This window comes from Hibiscus syriacus, unplaced genomic scaffold (genome assembly GCF_006381635.1).
Source record: "Hibiscus syriacus cultivar Baekdansim isolate YM2019G1 unplaced genomic scaffold, ASM638163v2 tig00004779_pilon, whole genome shotgun sequence".
Classification (NCBI taxonomy): domain Eukaryota; kingdom Viridiplantae; phylum Streptophyta; class Magnoliopsida; order Malvales; family Malvaceae; genus Hibiscus; species Hibiscus syriacus.
Genome location: NW_024062030.1, coordinates 1,246,243 through 1,265,132, shown reverse-complemented (window position 1 = coordinate 1,265,132; position 18,890 = coordinate 1,246,243). Strand labels below are relative to the sequence as shown.

Here is an 18,890-nt window from a genome sequence, read left to right as displayed (position 1 = left end):
GAATATCTTTCTACACTTTTTTCTCAACTTAAAAAGGTCAGTGATACATAAAAAAATAAAAAGTGAGAGTGCAAAATGAAACACAAACATATTATATATATATATAGTGTTCTCACACTAACTATACCTATATGGTGTTCTCCAAGGTTTTAATGATTTCTCAAACTTGTAATCTATTTTTTGATATAATGAATTTATTCAATTTTTGCCTTTGATTTGAGTATGTTTATATAATTTGTTTTATAATTTGTAACAAATTAATAGTCGATAAATCATTTTATAATTCTTAATATTTAAAAGATTCAATAAAATAATATCTTATAATCGTAGACTATTTGTATTATACCCTAAAGTTTAAGATTTTAGATAAAATCGTCAAAAACATTTAACGATATGTGACACGTACACAAAATATCTGATTTCATTAAATATTTAATTTAAAAAGGGTTTAATACAACGGGTAAAGGTGTACTAATTATAAATCAATTAAATATTTAATTATCCATTAGATGTTAACACATATCAATAATGTTAATGCTAGATTAATGAGAAGGTTATAATTAGATGATAGTTATAATTTGAGGATTTATATAGAATGTTTTAAATTTTAGTGAGTATGTAGAATTAATGACTTAGTTTGGGGATCTTATGAGCAATTAACTGTAGTATATGAAGCTCTGCGTCTCCCTGTCCTAGCTAATAGGAAGAATCTTCAAGGCAAGAAAAATAAAATAAGAAAGAAAGCTCTCTCTCTCTCTCTCGCTCGCTCGCTGTGAATCCAATCGAATTGAAGATGCTGAGGGCAGCAACGAGGAGGCTCGCCTCTCGTCCTTCTGCATGGAGGCCTCAACAGGCCACCTCCGCAATCGCCGATCGTCCTTTCGCTGACGGCGCCGATTCTTCGGATGGTCTCAGATCAACCTCCTCTTTCTCTCTCTTCTCACTTACTTCTTCCCACAAGAGGTTAGGGATTCCTTTTGCCTATCATCAATAATTGTTCTGTTTGGTTTATTTTTTTGCCCTTCTATGGCGGTTCATAACAATACAATTATTGGTTAGGTTGTTATGATACTGACATACGCTATTAATATTCGAATTCTTACTGATGAACTTTAAGACTAGTACACGTTTTATCTTGCATCATTTGATTTTCTGTTTTTTACTTTTGTTTATGTGAATAATCAAAGTTGCTTACATCTCTTATGGAATTTGGGGAAACGCTCAAATTAGTTGAACATAGTACGATTGGATTAAGATGTGGTCTGAAAGGTTACAGATTTAGTTAGGCACCCGTTTTCTTGGGTGAAAAATGAATTTGATGTTTGGGGTAAGGCTCCTATGGTGACCAACAGAAAAAAGATAGAAAGGTGTCTTTCACTCCTCATTTTCTTCTTCTCTCCAGAGCTTAGGATTTCCTTTTTCCTATCAATTTTCTCTTTGTCGTTCCAGTTTTCCATCCTTCTACGGTAGTCATAACAAATACTATAATCGGTTAGGTTTTTGTTTTGATACCATGTTCATATTCACATTCTAACTGATGAACTTTTTAGACTAGTACCTGCTTTATTTGCATCGCTTTGAATTTTTGTTTCTTACTTTTGTTTATGTTATTGATTTGGGTAAGTGAATAATCAAAGTTACTTGCATCTCTTAATGAATTTAGTATATAGTACATTTGGATCAAAATATGGTATTAAATGTTATAGATTTTGCTAATTAAGATATATTCACATTCTAACTGATGAACTTTTTAGACTAGTTCCTGCTTTATTTGCATCGCTTTGAATTTTTTTTTTGATAAGAATTTCAAGCCTCATTAAAAACCCCCTTCTTGATTAATGGAGCTGGTAGGGAAGCTCCTTAATCAGCGGAAGGAGGAAAAGAGTGCCTTAGGATTTTATTGAAACAGAAAATTACATAAGATACACACAAAATACAACCAAGAAAACACCCCAACAGAACCAAATAAGCTGAAAACACCCATAGAACATCCAAACTAAAAACACAGAAACAGCGAAACAACAATATTAACCCCCTAACAAAACACAGAAAAAGAAGAAACAACTCTAAACAACCATCAACAACTTAACTCAGCCTATTCCTTCTTTAGCTAAGGCATCAGCCTCTAAATTGGCTGTCCTATTCCATCTAAACAACACCTTCAAAGGCCTTAAGCCTATGAACAATATCTTTAATCAAGAAGGCATATACAACAAGACATAATTCAACCCCCTTTATCCAATCCACAGCGACCTTACTATCACTCTCTATAATCAGACGGTCCTTGATCCTCTCTCGATGGGATGCAAAGAAAGACAACCCCATAAGAATAGCCTTTAACTCCATCAACGTAGGAGGTCCCGGACCAGCAGTTTCCTTGAAATAGGCTATAGTAGAACCTGATGAATCTTTTAAAACACCTCCTAGTCCGCTTTTCTTCCAATCCCATGTAGTGGCAGCATCGACATTTAATTTAACAAAACCTAACGGAGGAGGAGACCAAGGCAAAGAGGAAGTAATCTTACTCGAGTGTATAGAAACTAAGTCCCCAAGAGAAGGATCGGAAATGAGTGAGTCCTTAGGGATAGGAACTTCTTTATACTTTGCTAAGAACCAAGAAGCAAGCCTAAATCTAGCTAAAAAGAAGAATTCTGCCATATCAAGCTTTCCCCTTCAAACACCACGAAATTCCTCATTTTCCAAGTGGTCCAAAGAACGACCCTGGAATAAAAGGCCACATCAAAGAGTTTGACTTTAATCCATCCCAAGCTAGAAAGAAACTTTTAGCATCCGCTGGTAAAACAGAACAAATCCTCCAATAACTTAAAAACTTATTCCAAAGGGACCACACCACCGAACAAGAGAAAAACAAATGAGAGGGAGACTCATCCGACATCTTGCATAGGGGACATAATACATCTTCAATTCCCTGAACACCTCTTTTGACAAGTTCAGTCCTAACAGCCAGCTTCCCATGAGCGATCTGCCAAAGAAAACACTCTACTCTTGGAGGCAGTAGGCCTCTCCAAATAAACTTCTTCCAGAAAAGTACCTCATCCAATCCCAAAGTCTCCGATGAACATAGATTAACAGCTGATCTAACAGTAAAAACCCCATCGCTTTGAATTTTTGTTTCTTACTTTTGTCTATGTTATTGATTTGGATATGTGAATAATCAAAGTTACTTGCATCTCTTAATGAATTTAGTATATAGTACATTTGGATCAAAATATGGTCTTAAATGTTATAGATTTTGACTTAAGACACCCTTTTTTAAGGTGAAAAGGGAATTGATTTTTGGTGAAACGTGCTTATGTTACAAAAAAAGGAGATTGAAAGCTGTCTTCCTGTACTTATTTAGGGTTTCCTTCTGCCTATCTAATTCTCCATCAGAGCTTAGGGTTTCCTTTTGCCTATCAGTTTCTCCACTTGTTTCAGTTTTTGATCCTTCTATGGTGGTCATAACAAATACTATTCGAGGTTTTCATTATAATACCTAATCCATATTCAAATTCTAACTGATGAACTTTGAGACTTTATTTTGCACTGTTTTGACTAGTGTTTCTTACTTGTGTTTATCATATTGATTTGGTTGTGGAATAATCAAAGTTACTTGCATCTCTTATAGAATTTAGCAAAACTCCCAAATTAGCTAAAATGTAGTACACTTGGATCAGAATATGATTTTAAAGGTTATAGATTTAGTTAATTAGACACCCCCTCTTTTGAAGGAAAAAAATTGATGTTTGGGCCTGGGGAAAGGCACCTGTGACAAAAACAAAAAGATTGGAAGGTGTCTTTGGTGATCTAATTTGGTAGCTATGGTTTGTTCACTTTCTTATACTACATATGATATTCATTAAGAGTGAGTATACTCAATCGGCTTTACATGCCTTTGAGCAATGGAGGATTCATCTGCTGTAGTGATCTTTAGCAGTTATGCGAGAGAGACCTCTCTTAGAGCATTGTTCCAATGTACTAGAATAATGCATGATCTCAATGGCTAGCTTTTTCTTATTTTGTTTTAAGTCATAAAAATACTTTCTGAAATTGGTTCTAATCATGTCTTATGAATGGGTATTGAGAAGTGAAACCACTTTTTTCCCTTTTGAAAACCAATATTTACACAGCCTTGAAATGGAGGCTCGATGCTAGGTTTTTTTACCCAAATAGTGGTTGTACTTGTATGGAACAATCCTTTACATTTCCAATTCAACAGCCATGACATGATATTTGCTATACAATATTCTTCCTATCCTGAAAATCAAATACTGGAATGCTGAAAAGGTTTTTTTGTCTTCTCATTTTGGGCTTATTCCCTAAAGATATGACTTGTAATGTTTTCTTTAGGTTTTGCTTCCGAGTCCCTCACCCCAAGAAGCGAAAGCAGTGTAATTCCTGATGTTCCACCAACAGTGGCAGCTATTAAGAACCCCAGTTCTAAAATAGTTTATGATGAATACAACCACGAACGTTTTCCTCCAGGTGACCCTAGCAAGCGGGCATTTGCCTACTTTGTCCTGACAGGTGGTAGGTTTGTGTATGCATCTCTTATCCGCCTGCTTATCCTCAAGTTTGTGCTGAGCATGTCAGCTAGTAAGGATGTTCTTGCGATGGCTTCTCTTGAGGTTGATCTCTCCAGCATCGAACCTGGCAGCACTGTAACTGTTAAGTGGCGTGGAAAGCCGGTCTTCATCAGACGCCGAACTGAGGAGGATATCAAGGTGGCAAACAGTGTTGATGTAGGGTCTCTTCGTGATCCACAAGAGGATGCAGCAAGGGTTAAGAATCCGGAGTGGTTAATTGTTGTCGGGGTCTGCACGCATCTGGGTTGCATTCCCTTGCCAAATGCTGGTGATTATGGCGGATGGTTCTGCCCTTGCCATGGTTCTCATTATGATGTCTCTGGCAGGATTCGCAAGGGTCCAGCACCCTACAACCTGGAAGTGCCCACTTACAGTTTCTTGGAGGAGAACAAGTTGCTGATCGGTTGATAATAACATTATATGTTCGCTCTGAGATATCAGCAAGTTTTTTAATTTTATTAGATAATGCCGAAGGTTTGTTGCAGATTTTTGCTTCTGCTGCCCTGGACTTTCAGGGCATTAGTATTGTTTTTGTAACTGGGATAATTGCAACTGCCGCCAGTTGATATTTCTCTTAACTTTGAATAATTTTCCCGGATTTTCCGGAGAATTGAATATCGATACTCTTTAGACTTTGATTATTCACTATAAAAGGATGCTGTTCTATAATTATTTTGATTTCTGAGTGTAAAATAATGGCGTTCCACTGTGTTATTGAACGTTTCTAGCATTAACATTTGCAGTAGACAACAGAAAACAAAATTTGCAGGGCAGAAAACACAGATGACAAAGTCTATTCCCATAAGCCTAAAACATGCATATAGAGGAAGTGTATATCTATTGTCATCTCTCGAACAAGCCCTTCACATATACCATGCCTTTTTCACTAAGCTTGAGTTCTTTTCTCATTTGATCTACTTGCTGATCATCTCCTTGAACAACAACCTCGGACACGGTCCCATCGTCGGCAACCAGCATCTTAACTTTAATCTGCTCCTTCCTTGATGCCCTCTTCCAGTAATAAGCTCCTCTACATTCATTCCTCATGATAAGATGGAAAGTATTAACTTCAAACTACAATTCCAACAAAAAGAAAAGTGGAGGGTGAGCATTTGTGCTTACGCCAATGGACTTAGAACAGTGATCAAGAACCAGTTGTTCCCCACATCTGGAAATGTGATGGTGAGCACAAGGGCAACACTTGCAAGGCTGATGCAGGTGCAGAATGTCAACAATGCTGCCTGTCCTCTGCTTGGAACCATCATTCCCTCGAACCTTGAAAAAATCAAAAGCTCTGTTGATTGCTTCTTAAAAGAAGATTATTTCTTTTATCCAAGAGGATGAATCAGTGGTGTTACTGGTAAAACTTACGTGATAGTCTCACCCCTATCGGTGACCACAAAATTGTTGCGAGTGAAGAAAGATAAAATCTCAGCAGCAACTTGATTTGGTGCCTTCTCCTCAGCTCCTTCCCCTATGAATGTCTTCTGCACTATCTGAAACCAGTATATGCTCAACACAGAACTCAACCAATAAAGAAAACAGAAACTTGTGGCAATTCAAGCTACCTTTGATTTCACAGAGCGCTTGATCAGGGACCAAAGTCCAGGAACAGAGATGACAAAGAGACCAAGAGAAGTGTAGTAGCTAGACAAGGAGTAACCCGCTGTGTCTGCAAGAAAAAACATGGAATCTGGGTTTTGCAGGTAATGTTGAAGATTGTCCGTAAGAGCAGAAGATGAGACGATGGTTTGGTGCAAGGAGAGTCGGGCAGCCACACGGTGTCTGTGGAGCGTTAAAGGGGTTGAAACTCGTGGCGGCCATGGGTGGTGAAGGTGGTTGGTTCTGAATTTGGAAGGGAAAGGGAAAGAGTAGAGAGGCTGTGGATGGGGGGATAGTGTCTTTGTTGCCATTATCTTCCCAGAAACACAGTGGAAATATCAGCCACTTGGGTTTAACCAGTTTATTTTTGCCCAGCCTTGTGTGATGTAATGGTCACACACTTGAATGGCCCAGATTTAACCTTTTGTTCCTACATCAAACCATATAAAAGTAAGGTAATTTAGTCATCTAATTATTTCTACAATTTTATTTTGATCACTTAATTATTATTTTTAAAATCATATATGAAATTATATTTTTATTTTATTTTAATCACTTGTTAAAATAAAATTATTAACGTAATATTTTTTTTAATAAAAATAATATGATATTATCTTATAATAATATATTAACATCATCAATATTTTTTAAATGACAAGCGAAAAGGAAAAAAATATTAACTTTAAATTTAATTTATTTTAAAAATATTTTAATAATTAAAAAAACTTCATTACTGATTGAATGATTAAATAAGTAATTTATCTAAAATATTAATAAACGTTTACTTTGAGACGCAGAAGTCCACGGGATCCAACGACTCTTTTAATATTTACCATCAACCCTCTCCCTTCTTGCTAGGCTAAATAGTAAATAGCCGAGCCATAATTATTGATCAATATATATATATATTATTCCATTTAATTAGAAAATAAATGTTTAAATTATATCATCTTTTTAAATAGGTGTTCAATTTTTTTTAATTCATTCATATATTTAACGATACAACGTTACTATTTTGGGTGTCTAAATTATAACGATCATTAATCATATTAACATAATTAAAAAAAACTTAAAAATTATTATATTTAGAAAAATTTTAATTTTTAAAAATTATAAAAAAAACTCAAATCCCTTGAATCATTATCAAATTCATGATTTTAATCCTTATTTCTCTTTACTGCCATTGGTCACTATCTTTGTTATCGTCGTTGATCAATTATTCAGCTATTGTCGTCATCTTTCTATCAATAATCGTTTGCCAAACACCAAAACCAACCAGTACCACACACAATGAGGCCTAAATCAGACCTCTTTCAATCTCAATGTTTTCCCCTTTATATCGCGGTTCAGGTTCATCAGTGGTTGTTTGTCGCGTTGGTGGTCGTGTAGTGGAGGTGCGGTCGGAAGTAGATTTAGTGGGTATAATGATTAGATTTAGTGTTTTGAAAGTTTGGATTTTTAGAAGATTTCTAAAAGTTTTGGTTTTTTTAAATGTGTAATTTTAAGTTTTTTATTTTAAATAAAATTTTTAAAATTATTTGAATGTGACATGTGTCTTTTAACAAAAGAATTTAACGAATATTACGGTCGGACACCTAAAATAGTAATATTTGTAATGTTAGACATTTAGATGGATCGAAAAAATTTAAACACATATTTTGAGAAAAAAATATAATTGGGTACTTATTTTATAGTAAGCCTTTTTATTTATATAAATTGATTATATATTTTTTGATATAATCACATATTTAATTTAATTGTATAATATATATCTGGTACTACAGAGACGATGACAACCCTCTCGACCAATTATATATCTTCGTATTAACATTTTTCTTTCTCATCATCCTATTTTTAAGTAAATTAAAATTTAATTTAATTAATATCATTATTAAATAAAAATTTATTTATATCAAATTAAATCAAAATCAGATTTTTATCATAATTTTGTATCACTTGAAAAATATCAAATCGAAAGGACTATGGACAGAAGGCAAAAGCCGAGCCCCATAAACGAGAATGAACGATTCAATGGCTTCACATAACGGTTCCCCGTCCCCGTCCCCGTCCCCGTCCCCGTCCCCACCTCTCTCTCTTTCCCATTGTAATTCCATTCCACCCTTCTCTCTCTCTCTTTCTGAATCTACTCTTGGTGTGTGTTTCTCTTAGTTTTATTGGATAACCTCAAACCCTTTTATTTTTCTTCTCTCTCGCCGTCCCTTCCAATACCAATTAACTCACAACCCTTTACCTTTTTTTTTCAATCCACTGCTCCTCCTTGCTTCAAGGTACTTTCTTTTGCTTCTTTGAGAAGAAATATTTTCTGGGTTCTTTGTTTTTCTGGGATTTTTTTATTGGTTGAAAGGGGTTCCTTTATTTCGATATATCTTGAAGTCTGCTGTTTTTGTTTTTTTTTTATGGATTTTCAATGCTTCTCTGTTGTTTGTGTGTTTCCCTTTGTTTCTGATTCGGGGTTAATTTTGTGTTGGATGATTGTTAGTTTAGTTTAATTTTGAAGTGTATTTGTTTCAATTATAAAAAGGTGTTTTTTTGCCTGTGTTGGATTATTGCAGTTTGTTATTTTGTTGTGGATAGAGTTTCTATGAGCTGCCTTAGTGCTGTGTTAAATCCAGTTTCAAATTTTGAGTTGAGTAAATATACTTGGTGTAAATGGAAAATTTTCAACTTTGTTATGTTTGTTGCTGTACTTCATATGGCTTTGACTTATGTTTCGACTAGCATGACTAGAAGCAAAAGTAGAATTAATTTGTTTATTTTAGTTAATTCGCAAGAAACAGGTTATATTCTTCAGATTATTTGATTTGATGTGCCTTCTGCTATGATTGTGAAGCTCCTGTCCTGGCATATATATATTGGTTGAAAGCAACCGGGGTCCCTATTTCCCGAAGCCGAAGCCAAATTTGATTTGTTTCTGATAAAATTTAGATTACCTTTTTTAATATAAAATTTAATTAAGGCTTATTTTTTAAAGAATGGGGTGTCAGCTCAGTAGAGGCTCCGCCCATGTGTATATATTCATTTAAACGCAGTGGATATGTTGTCTTTGCCTAGTTAAAGAGTCTTATGATTTGTTCTTATTCAAAGGTTGCTTCTTTTTATTTTTAATGGTTCATTGGTTTTCCTTGGTGGGATACAATTTAATACTGATTTTCTGCTATCACATGCAGGAAAATGTTGGCTGCCAGTTATTTAGACATCAGATAGCAATGGCAGCTGATCAACGGAGAAAACGGCTTCATGGTGCTAGCATTGCTGGCTGCAATTTTGGACCGATGCAAAACCAAAAAGAAAAAGCTAAAGCTAGAGCCTTCGAGAAATGATTTGAGCACAAAATGTTATATTTCCCTTGAGTGGGATGGGAACCAAAAAAAAGTTGTTGCCAAAAGGGAACAAATTGCCTTAAGTCGGAGGCATTTCAGGCCATTTTCTGAGTCATCAACACATTGTCATAGAGTCTTGACAGATGCTTTGACTCTTTGTCCTGAAATTTTTGAATTAGAGGACTTGACAAAGGTGCTTTCTTATGAGGTAATATTTTGTATTTGTAATCACAATTACTTCTAATCTCCTATGTATGTTAATCTAATACCTTTTAGGAATTTACATTGAATTGTTACAGGTTTGGAAGATCATCTGTCTGAAATGAGAGAAATTTTCTGATGCAGTTTCTTCCCAATGGGATAGGCGAAGAGCAGGTTCTGCAAGCATTATTATCTGGAGATAACTTTCACTTTGGAAATCATTTCTTAAATGGCAAGTATATTTTTACTTTTGACACTTTTCTCACCTTGCGGATAATGCATCCATTCTTCTTGTAGTTCCTGTTAACCACCCATTGGCAAATATGTTTTCCCATTAAACCACACTTTAATTTTGCAACTTGTTTTTATTTATAAAGAAGTTAATAGTTCTTGGGTTATTTTCTATTTTGTTTCTCTGGTTCTGTTTGAAAGAGATATAATATTTGAGGACTATTGTAGGCTTTGAATCTGCTAGATTTGACTGGAATTTATGCTTTACAGGGGTACATCACTTTGTTCAGGACATCTTCACCCTGATACAGTTATTCAGGAGGAACAACGTTTAAAGGCTGAGAAGAAATCATACTACTCAGAGTTACAGGAATACCACAATGAGTATGTAAAAAGTAACAAAATTTACCCATTTATATGATCTGATCTTTAAAAATGTGCATTTGGTGCCTAATAATATAATCACGACGTTTTTTCATTGTTGCAGTATGATAGAGTATTTGCAGAAACTGAAGGAGAAATGTGAAAGCTGCAAAGACCCAGAAAAGGATATTGTGCAGAAGTTATGGAGGTTTGTATTTGTTACACGTTCAGTTTTCTAGAAAGTGACCAGTTTTAGCAGAGGAAGGTTCTTCCCTGTGAAATTGGTGTTAACAGCAACATATAATTGGCAAGGATGTCCCGTAATTTGTTACTAGCTTCACTTCGTAACATCATAACTCGGAATACAATAGCATTGATTCCCCATTTGAGCTTCACCCATGTCATTGGTTGTTCAAAACAAAAATGAAGAACTGAACCTTTTTTCTTCAGTTTTACTGAATATTTAGTTTCTTTTATGTGCTAAGATGGCGTCTTATTTTTGGGTTACAATCAATTTCTTTGGTAGGTCAAAAAGAGTTGGCAAGAGAAGGGTTTTCTCTCATTCAAATGAGCCCGGACTTGATAATGTTGAGCAGGATGTTACAGCGACTTCTGAATCTTGTTCTTGGATTGCAGATGAGAAAGAAGCAGTAGTGATAACCAGAATTCTTCTGTTATGAAGGATGGAAAGATACGAAGAAGGTAATGCCTTTTTTCCGTCGTAAGCTACCATGTTGCTAGTAGTCTATCATTTGCTTGACTTGTTGAAATTAACAAGAACGAGAGTTTGAATATGGCATTCTTAAAGTATGCTTTTCCTGAGTTTAATAATTCATATTCTTTTGTTCGTTCTCAAGTTCTCTTTTAACTGCAAAAGGACTTGAGATTGATTTATTTAGACGTATGTGATATTTTTGGATTCCGAGTTAAGAATTTGTAGCTTATAAAGTTGTTTTCATCGATGGCCTTTTGTAGTGCATAGCTTTTGCTTATTATTTCTTATCTGTAAATGTGCGTCTACCAAAGGAAAAACCCTATGCCTTGCAGCTTACGAGACTTGATCTATATATTTTATGCAAGAGCTTTTACACACCCATACCGGTTATGTTTGTGGTAAATTACATTGCAGATGCCCACGTTGAAGTTTCTCCGCTTGTAATGCTATTTCAGCTCTTAGGATGGTTATGTTCTTTATTCTTCCGTTAGTTGTGGTTTCTAGGTGTTTTTTTTTGTCATATTTGCTGAACTAGAAATTATGAATCATGAATATGTTTAAGGAACTTTGCAGAATTTAGGTCTCATGGTGGGAATTTGTTGTGGTGGCCGCACTAGTTTCTTTTAGGTTTACTCTGTTTATTTTTATTTCATGGCGAATGAATCTTATTAGTTGTCATGTATATTAGTGCATGAGAAAGGGATGATCAAGAATAAAGGTCAAATGCTTCGACTGCTCCTGATTATGCACCGACTGCGGAAGCAAGACCCAAAAAAAGTGACAAGATACGCAAACGCAATATTCAGCAGTCTGATGGTGCTAAATATATGTCATGTTTTAAGGTCAGCCGCTGCTTTAATTGGTTTAAAATTATAAATTCCTGGACTATATTGAGTAGGTGCCTTTATCTTGATTAAATGTCTCCTTGAATTAGAACTATCCTTTCTGATATATGATTAATATTATTCAAACTTTGGATTGGCCGACTGAAGTATGCAAGCAAGCTTCCTTTTATCCGTTTTCAGGGAGCTGAACCAGTAACCAGATTCTTAACATTTTTTCCTACTGAGATATGATTTTGCCACTGCTTGATTATATTGTCAATTTACAACCTTTATATTAAAGTAAACTCCCGGTTATCGCCATTATACCATGAGGCAGAATAATGACTAGCATACATTTGATCTTGTATCATGCCCCCCTGTTATATTCTTTAACCAAGTATTTCTTCAATGTCTATTACCGTTCAGCCTTCTCTCTTGTGCTTTCTAAGATAATTAAGGGATTGTTTGTCTTTGATATGTTTCAGATAAGCAAGAAGCAGCATGATCTTTTTAAGAATATGGATCAGTCTGGTAGAAGCATTCAATCCAAGTCTCTCACCCGTGTTTTAGGTGACATCAATACCTTACATGTGCAACCATATGAAGTATTTTAGAAGAAGAACAGAGGAGGTTGCATGAACATTGGTGAGAGTTGAAACAAAATTCTTTCTAGAAACTATTAGAATTTTCATTATACCCATGCTCAACTAATGTTGTTTAAATAGGTTGAAACTGGTAAAGGAATATCTCCCTGTGTCATATGCAACCCGAAGAGAAATACAGTCGCAGAAATGGAGAATAACCAAGTCGTTGGAGCAGGAGATGAAAGAAAAGCTAAATTCGCTGCTGGAGGTTTTTCTCTTCTTGAACTCTCTCCCATATCTATTTCTCATTTTTTTTGTTTGTTTCTGGGTGGGGTTGTTAGCAGCTTTGAATTTCTATGTTACTATAATTTGATATTTTTTGGTGTGCTAGGATGAGGAGGATGAAGACGAAGATACATTAAAGCTTCAGGATCAGGAAGAAAATGTTGATACAAACTTGGTTGCTCTTGATGTAGAGGAAGAGGATCCTGAGAAGTCGCTTGAAGATGAGAAGGATACCAAAGCTACAGAAAGTGAGTCCAGCATGGAAGATGGGGAGTCTGTTCTGGCCTTACCACCAAATCAATCCCCACAGAGGATTTCTTCTATTGATAGTGGCCAGCTGTGCAATCACATGGAAGAGTCTGAAAATAATGAGAATATCGCAAAATCAGATGTTGCATCTTCAGATGTATCTGAACATTTGGACAATTTGAACACTGTTGGTGCTACCATTGGTCAGGAAGTTCCCGTCTCTTCTGCAGAAATTGTCTGGCCAGCAGATAGCATTCCGCACTCTTACCATGACTCCACTGCTGACCATAAATACACATCTACCAGTGGATTGCCGTTCATTCATCAAGACACCGATGACCAACAGAACCAAATGATTGCTCTGGAATCAGACTTGCATAAAGAGAGTACCAGTAAGGCTTTGTTGTATAGACATTCTGAGGATGGTCCCTTTAATTCTCATACAAATCAGGATCGAAATGAGCTGCTTCAATCTTTCTTCAAGGATCAGGGAGTGTCGTCATATCATAGTGAGCAGAAACAGGCAGGGCCCGATTTCCAGCCCCCAAAGATTCTGTTGATGGAAGATGGCCATTTTAATGGGCAATTTCAGGAGCAGTTGCAGTCATCTCTGCTGTTAGAAGAGAAACAAAAGAGGCAGAATGATGTTTATATGCAACAAAACATGCCACAAAATATTTACCCTGATGGGGGCAGATACATGACTCCAAGGCAAGAACACCTGCCTTCAGGAAATATGCAAGATTGGGCTGTTCCTCCTGCCCGCCGACGCCTTTCCAACATCAGTTGAATAGTAGAGATTTGTTGAGCCAAGGCTGGTTTACTGGAGAGCATCAAGTTCAAGTTCGCGGTGAATGGCCTGGTTCAGATGCTTTTAGTGGCCAAAGTCCGAGTATGTTGAGTGCAAGCAACTCAGATCAGAGCCTATTTAGTGTCCTATCCCACTGTAACCAATTTCATTCGAGCAACCCTTTGAATCAATGGGCTCTACCGAGCAGTTCATCCCGCAGAGGAACAATGGAATGATGAGGGGGGTAACTCCTGGAATAATTGGAAATGGTATGCAGCAAGCTGCTCATCCATTTGATTATTTAGGTACTCGTGGTACAACTACCCCACTGATGGCTGCTGATGATCCCAGGATGGATGAACTTGCCACATCCGAATTCTGCTTTGCGTGATCCAAGGAAAACCATATTTAAGGTCATGGAATCACTGAAGAGGTCCTTTTTTAATTTGTTTCCAATGAGCGGAGAGCCTAAAGTTTATCGGTTATGCTCTGCTAGATAAGTCGGGGTATGCTGAATGAATACCTCATTCGATGGGAGGTTCGTTTTTATAATTATATATAGAGGAATGATAGAAGAGACTTGTAGGTTACAAGACTATGAGATAGACTTCTGTATACACCTATACCATACAAAGGGCCAACTGAACTCATTGGGAAATTTTATATCACTGTTTGGGACATTTTTTTCTTTTTTCCATATTACTCTTTTGATTTTGACTATCCAATAATGTTGGAGGCTCTAATTGCAAATGCTTCTCTCTATGTGAGTTGAATAATGTGTTTTATGATGATGTGGATTTAGACTTATAACAGTTAAACGTTGAATATTTATAGCTTTCGAACTTCCCCATGGACCTGCAGCACCAGCAAATACAAATATAGTAATGCCACAAGCAATTTGCATTAAAATATGTACAATAAAGAGTTTGATCAATCAACCAATCATCTATGTACTTTGTATCCAATTTCTAGTGACGGTCGAAGTCGACATTTTTTTTTTCTATTTGTGCTCCTGCGATGTCAATTCCATGTTTTGTGTGCGTGTGCTACGGTGATTGTACCTCTCGAGAGCAGTCTGCAAACCATTTCTGCAAAAAGCAGTTAAACATATCAATCCATGAAAGCTTTTACTACCAAAATGGAAGATCTTTTACTTTTCTTAACACAAGTAAAAAAGAAATAGTATAATGGACATGTCATGTAAAATGAAATAGATAATTTTCTCATTTCCCTTCCTAAAAATGTGCATCATTTAAAACTTCAATCCTTGGCAGTTGGCATGCCATAATACTGTAAATAGATATATAATTTGCATTAACAATACTTGGGATCTTGCATTACCTCATTCCAACTGGCGGAAGTTGAAGAATTTGTGGACAAAAGCTTCTTTGCATTTCCTGTCGGCATTGTACGACAGCTTCTCTTTTTTCAGGTTTTCAACTGCTTCAATTTTTCAAGAACTTGCTTCATCGATGGCCTAACAGAAAGTGTCTCGGCTGTCGAGGCATATGCAAGCCGTAGCATCCCCAAGAGATTCTCCCTAGGTCCAGTTTCCCATAATGCAGCAGAGAAAACAGCTGAAGGACGGCCCTCCGTGATCAGCATCCTAGACCATTCAACAATGTTGAATCCATTATCATAATCAGAAAATGGATCGAGGGACTTTCTTCCCCGACAGCAATTCTAATATTACGACACCAAAACTGTACACATCTGCTTTGTCGGACGCCCTGTGGTTGCATATTCTGGTGCTACATAACGAATGTGCCTGCAACATATGTGGTGGCATGGGTCTCAGAAACTTCTAAAAGCCTAGCTAACCCAAAGTCCGAAAGGAAGGCATTAAGATTCTCATCAAGCAGAATGTTGCTAGGCTTGATGTCTCGAACTATCCGGGGTACACATGAATAATGGAGATAAGCAAGAGCCTGAGCTATGCCCACGATTATCTTGTAGATAACTGGCCACCGTTCATTTTCACCGGTCTTGTCATGAATGAAAGTCTCGAGGTTTCCACCCGAAAGATAATTATAAATTAGAAACATTTCATTTTCCCAGCATAATATCCCATTAGAGTTACAAGGTTCTTATGTCAAATCTTCCCAGAGTTCTTATCTCTGCGTCGAATTGCTGGATACCTTGAAACCGACCGATATAAAGCCTCTTTACAGCTACACGATAGCCAGGGACCAACTCCGCTTTGTAGGTTGAACCGAATCCACCCGTGCCGATAAGGTTTCGGAGGCTAAAATTACAGGTAGCTCTAACTACATTATCATAATTCAGTTCTTTAGGAGCATCTGCAAAAGTCACAACCACTTTTCCTTTCAGTGTACCAAGTCTTCTTCTTCTAAGTTGACAGAAGATTACAGCCACCGCAACCATAAAAAGCAGAACAAAAGCCGAAGTTACGGCTGCAATAATGAGGGTTCAAGATCTTCCCTTTCTGATATGTCGGTGGATTGCTTGGCCACTCCGAGGACAGCGCAGAAAACGGACACTTGTCGTACAAACGTTCATTTCCTCTATAGGCACTGCAATTAGTCTGATGTTGGAGACTTGGTATTGGACCGGAAAGATCATTAAACGAAAGGTCCAAAACAGTCATACGAGAAAGCAAAGAGAGATGAGGGTATTTCCCCGTAAAGCCGGTTGTGGCCTAGTAAAAGTGTTTCAAAATTCGAAGCGTTTGCTAGTTTAGTAGGGATAGATCCTGTAAGAGCATTGTGAGAAAGATCAAGAACCTTAAGCGACGCCAATTGACCAAGTTCAGGTGGAATTTCTCCACTTAAATTGTTCTCTCCAAGAGATATCCATGTCAGGTTTCAACTCTCCCAACTGATTCGGCAGAGATCCAGAGAGTCTATTTCCTCTAAAGTCGAGCCGTTCAAGTGTAATCAAGTTGCCTATACCAGGAGCTATGGATCCCTCAATCCGATTATATGACGCTTCAAACTCTATTAGCCTAAACAATCAAGAAAAAAGACCTCTCCATCTCACCTACTATTGTTTTCATCAAGTTAACCGACACTCTGCAGCTTCCCACAATCAGATATTAGCTCCGACGAGACGAACCATTAAACATGTTATTATTCGGTAGCAACCTGTATGAAAATGTACTGTTGCTTTCCAGTAACTGTTCTGCAATGAAGAACACTGGTACTGTACTGGTGAAACTATTAAAGCTAAGATCGTGGACTATTTTGAAACTCTCATCTATCATCAACCCCGTCTTAGAACCCCGGAAAGGAAGATTAGCATATGTGAATTCAACCCATGTATCGTCCATATCATCGGAACTAGACTCTAGTTCATAAGATATCACAGTCTCGTCACAGCTGGCTTTCCTGTTGTAAGTTTGAATGTTACCAGAAATATTGTTTCTACTAATGTTGAAGTATGAAGTACAAGGAACGTGTAGCTGCCATGGAAGGTATCCGGACAAATTTCGAACTCAAATCCAAGAAAGTAAGGTTCTTGCACATCACAATTTTTTCTGGTATCACACCATCGAAATAATTCTGCCCCAAATTTAGGACCCTGAGTGAGCAAACCTCACTCCAACGAGCAGGCAACCGGCCACGAAGATTGGCTCTCGGCGCCCACAAAACCTGCAAACAAGAATGGAAAAACAGTTCAACCGGAACACCGAGATCGAACGCATTGAATTTTCCTCGAAAACTATCCATGGAGCTTGTTTTCTCATCAGAACCAAAATCCATCAAATTGGTTAACACAAGTGCTGATAGTCTTTTACAATTTGCTATCTCATTTGGGATCACATCAGTAACACTGTTCATAGAAACATCTAAAACTCGAAGCTCGGAAATCCGGCCTAATTCGGCCGGAATCTTTCCTTGTAAAAGGTTGTAATCAAGCAACAAAGTCCTCAAATTCTTGCAATTACCGATCTCAGGGGGGATACCACTAAGAAAGTTATTAGACAGCCTCAAGTGAGTCAAAAACTCACATCTACTAGAATTATCAACACTAATCCTACCAGAAAGTAGGTTGTTAGACAAGTCAGTCACTTTGAAGCCGCTAGTACCAATGAGCTTATATGGTATATAACCGGAAAACGAGTTGAAGGGCAAGTTGAGCACTGTAAGAGAAGGAAGAGAGTTTATCTGAACCGGAATCTGGCCGAAAAAATTGTTAGCTTGGAGCTGGAGAACCTCCAAAAACTTAAGGTCTCCAATAACGGCGGGGATCTCACCGGAAAACCCACTGTGAGGAAACATCAAATACGTGTCTTTATCAGAAAAGTTAGCACATTTAACACCGTACCAAGTGCAGTGAGATGAAGATGAGTTCCAAGTGGACAAAATGTTTAAAGGGTCATGAAAGATGGAGTTTTTGAAGCTGAGAAGAACTGTAGAATCTCGGGTGGAGTTCAAGACTGTGAAGACGAAAGAAAAGAGAAAAAACCAGAGAAACGCCATTATTGTTTCGGGGACTGCGTTTTCTCAGAGATTAGAAACGAAACAAACAAACAAAGAAGAGACTGCCTGCAAGAATTTGATGGAAACTAATGGGGTGAAATGTAAAGAAACAAACAAAAATTGAAACTTTGAGAAGCGGAAGTGACAGTGAAGTGAAAGCTTCATGGGAGCTGTCGTAACCGGTTTTCGTCCGGGCACGAAATATTATAATTTGGAGGGGAAATTGATGTTAATAAATAATTTTGAAAATAATTGGTGAGTCGCCATCGACCTTTTGAATCAGGTAGGTCGATACCTAAAAATTTTCTTTTAAATATTTTTAAGAAAACCATATTTAAAAGATGAACTGATCTGCGTTTTTATAACCAAAAATTCGTTCTTTTTAATAAACAGGGATTCGTGGTCGGTTACGTTTAGGAAGGATTAGCACCCCTACAACGCCCAAAATTGGTACTTTTTAATTATAAATTGTCTCTATTATTAAAATTTAAAAAATCAAAATATATTAATTTATAATCTTATAATTTTAAAATTGTAAAAAAAAATATTTATTTATTTAAAAATATCCGAAAAGAACTTCTAGGTGCCTTAAGACAGCTCTTTTCTTTGATATTGATAAATATTAGTTTTAAATAATATATTTAATTTTTAATTATAAAATATCAGAATAGGACATC

At 36.7% G+C, this 18,890-nt stretch overlaps 1 protein-coding gene and 3 pseudogenes across 1 annotated transcript; 2 read left to right on the top strand and 2 right to left on the bottom strand.

Moving 5' to 3' along the window:
• Positions 1-758: 758 nt before the first annotated feature.
• Positions 759-5,221, top strand: LOC120198751 (annotated as a pseudogene).
• Positions 5,222-5,420: 199 nt separating this feature from the next.
• On the bottom strand, positions 5,421-6,533 carry LOC120198752 (protein COFACTOR ASSEMBLY OF COMPLEX C SUBUNIT B CCB1, chloroplastic-like). Its single transcript, XM_039200036.1, has 4 exons — positions 6,155-6,533; positions 5,958-6,082; positions 5,709-5,861; positions 5,421-5,616 (listed from the first exon to the last, which is right to left on the bottom strand). Exons 1-4 carry the CDS (start codon positions 6,497-6,499, stop codon positions 5,430-5,432), a joined length of 810 nt encoding a protein of 269 aa, XP_039055967.1. The 5' UTR covers positions 6,500-6,533; the 3' UTR covers positions 5,421-5,429.
• A 1,809-nt stretch (positions 6,534-8,342) lies between these two features.
• Positions 8,343-13,771, top strand: LOC120197832 (annotated as a pseudogene).
• Positions 13,772-15,130: 1,359 nt separating this feature from the next.
• On the bottom strand, positions 15,131-18,335 carry LOC120197421 (annotated as a pseudogene).
• Between the last annotated feature and the right edge of the window lie 555 nt (positions 18,336-18,890).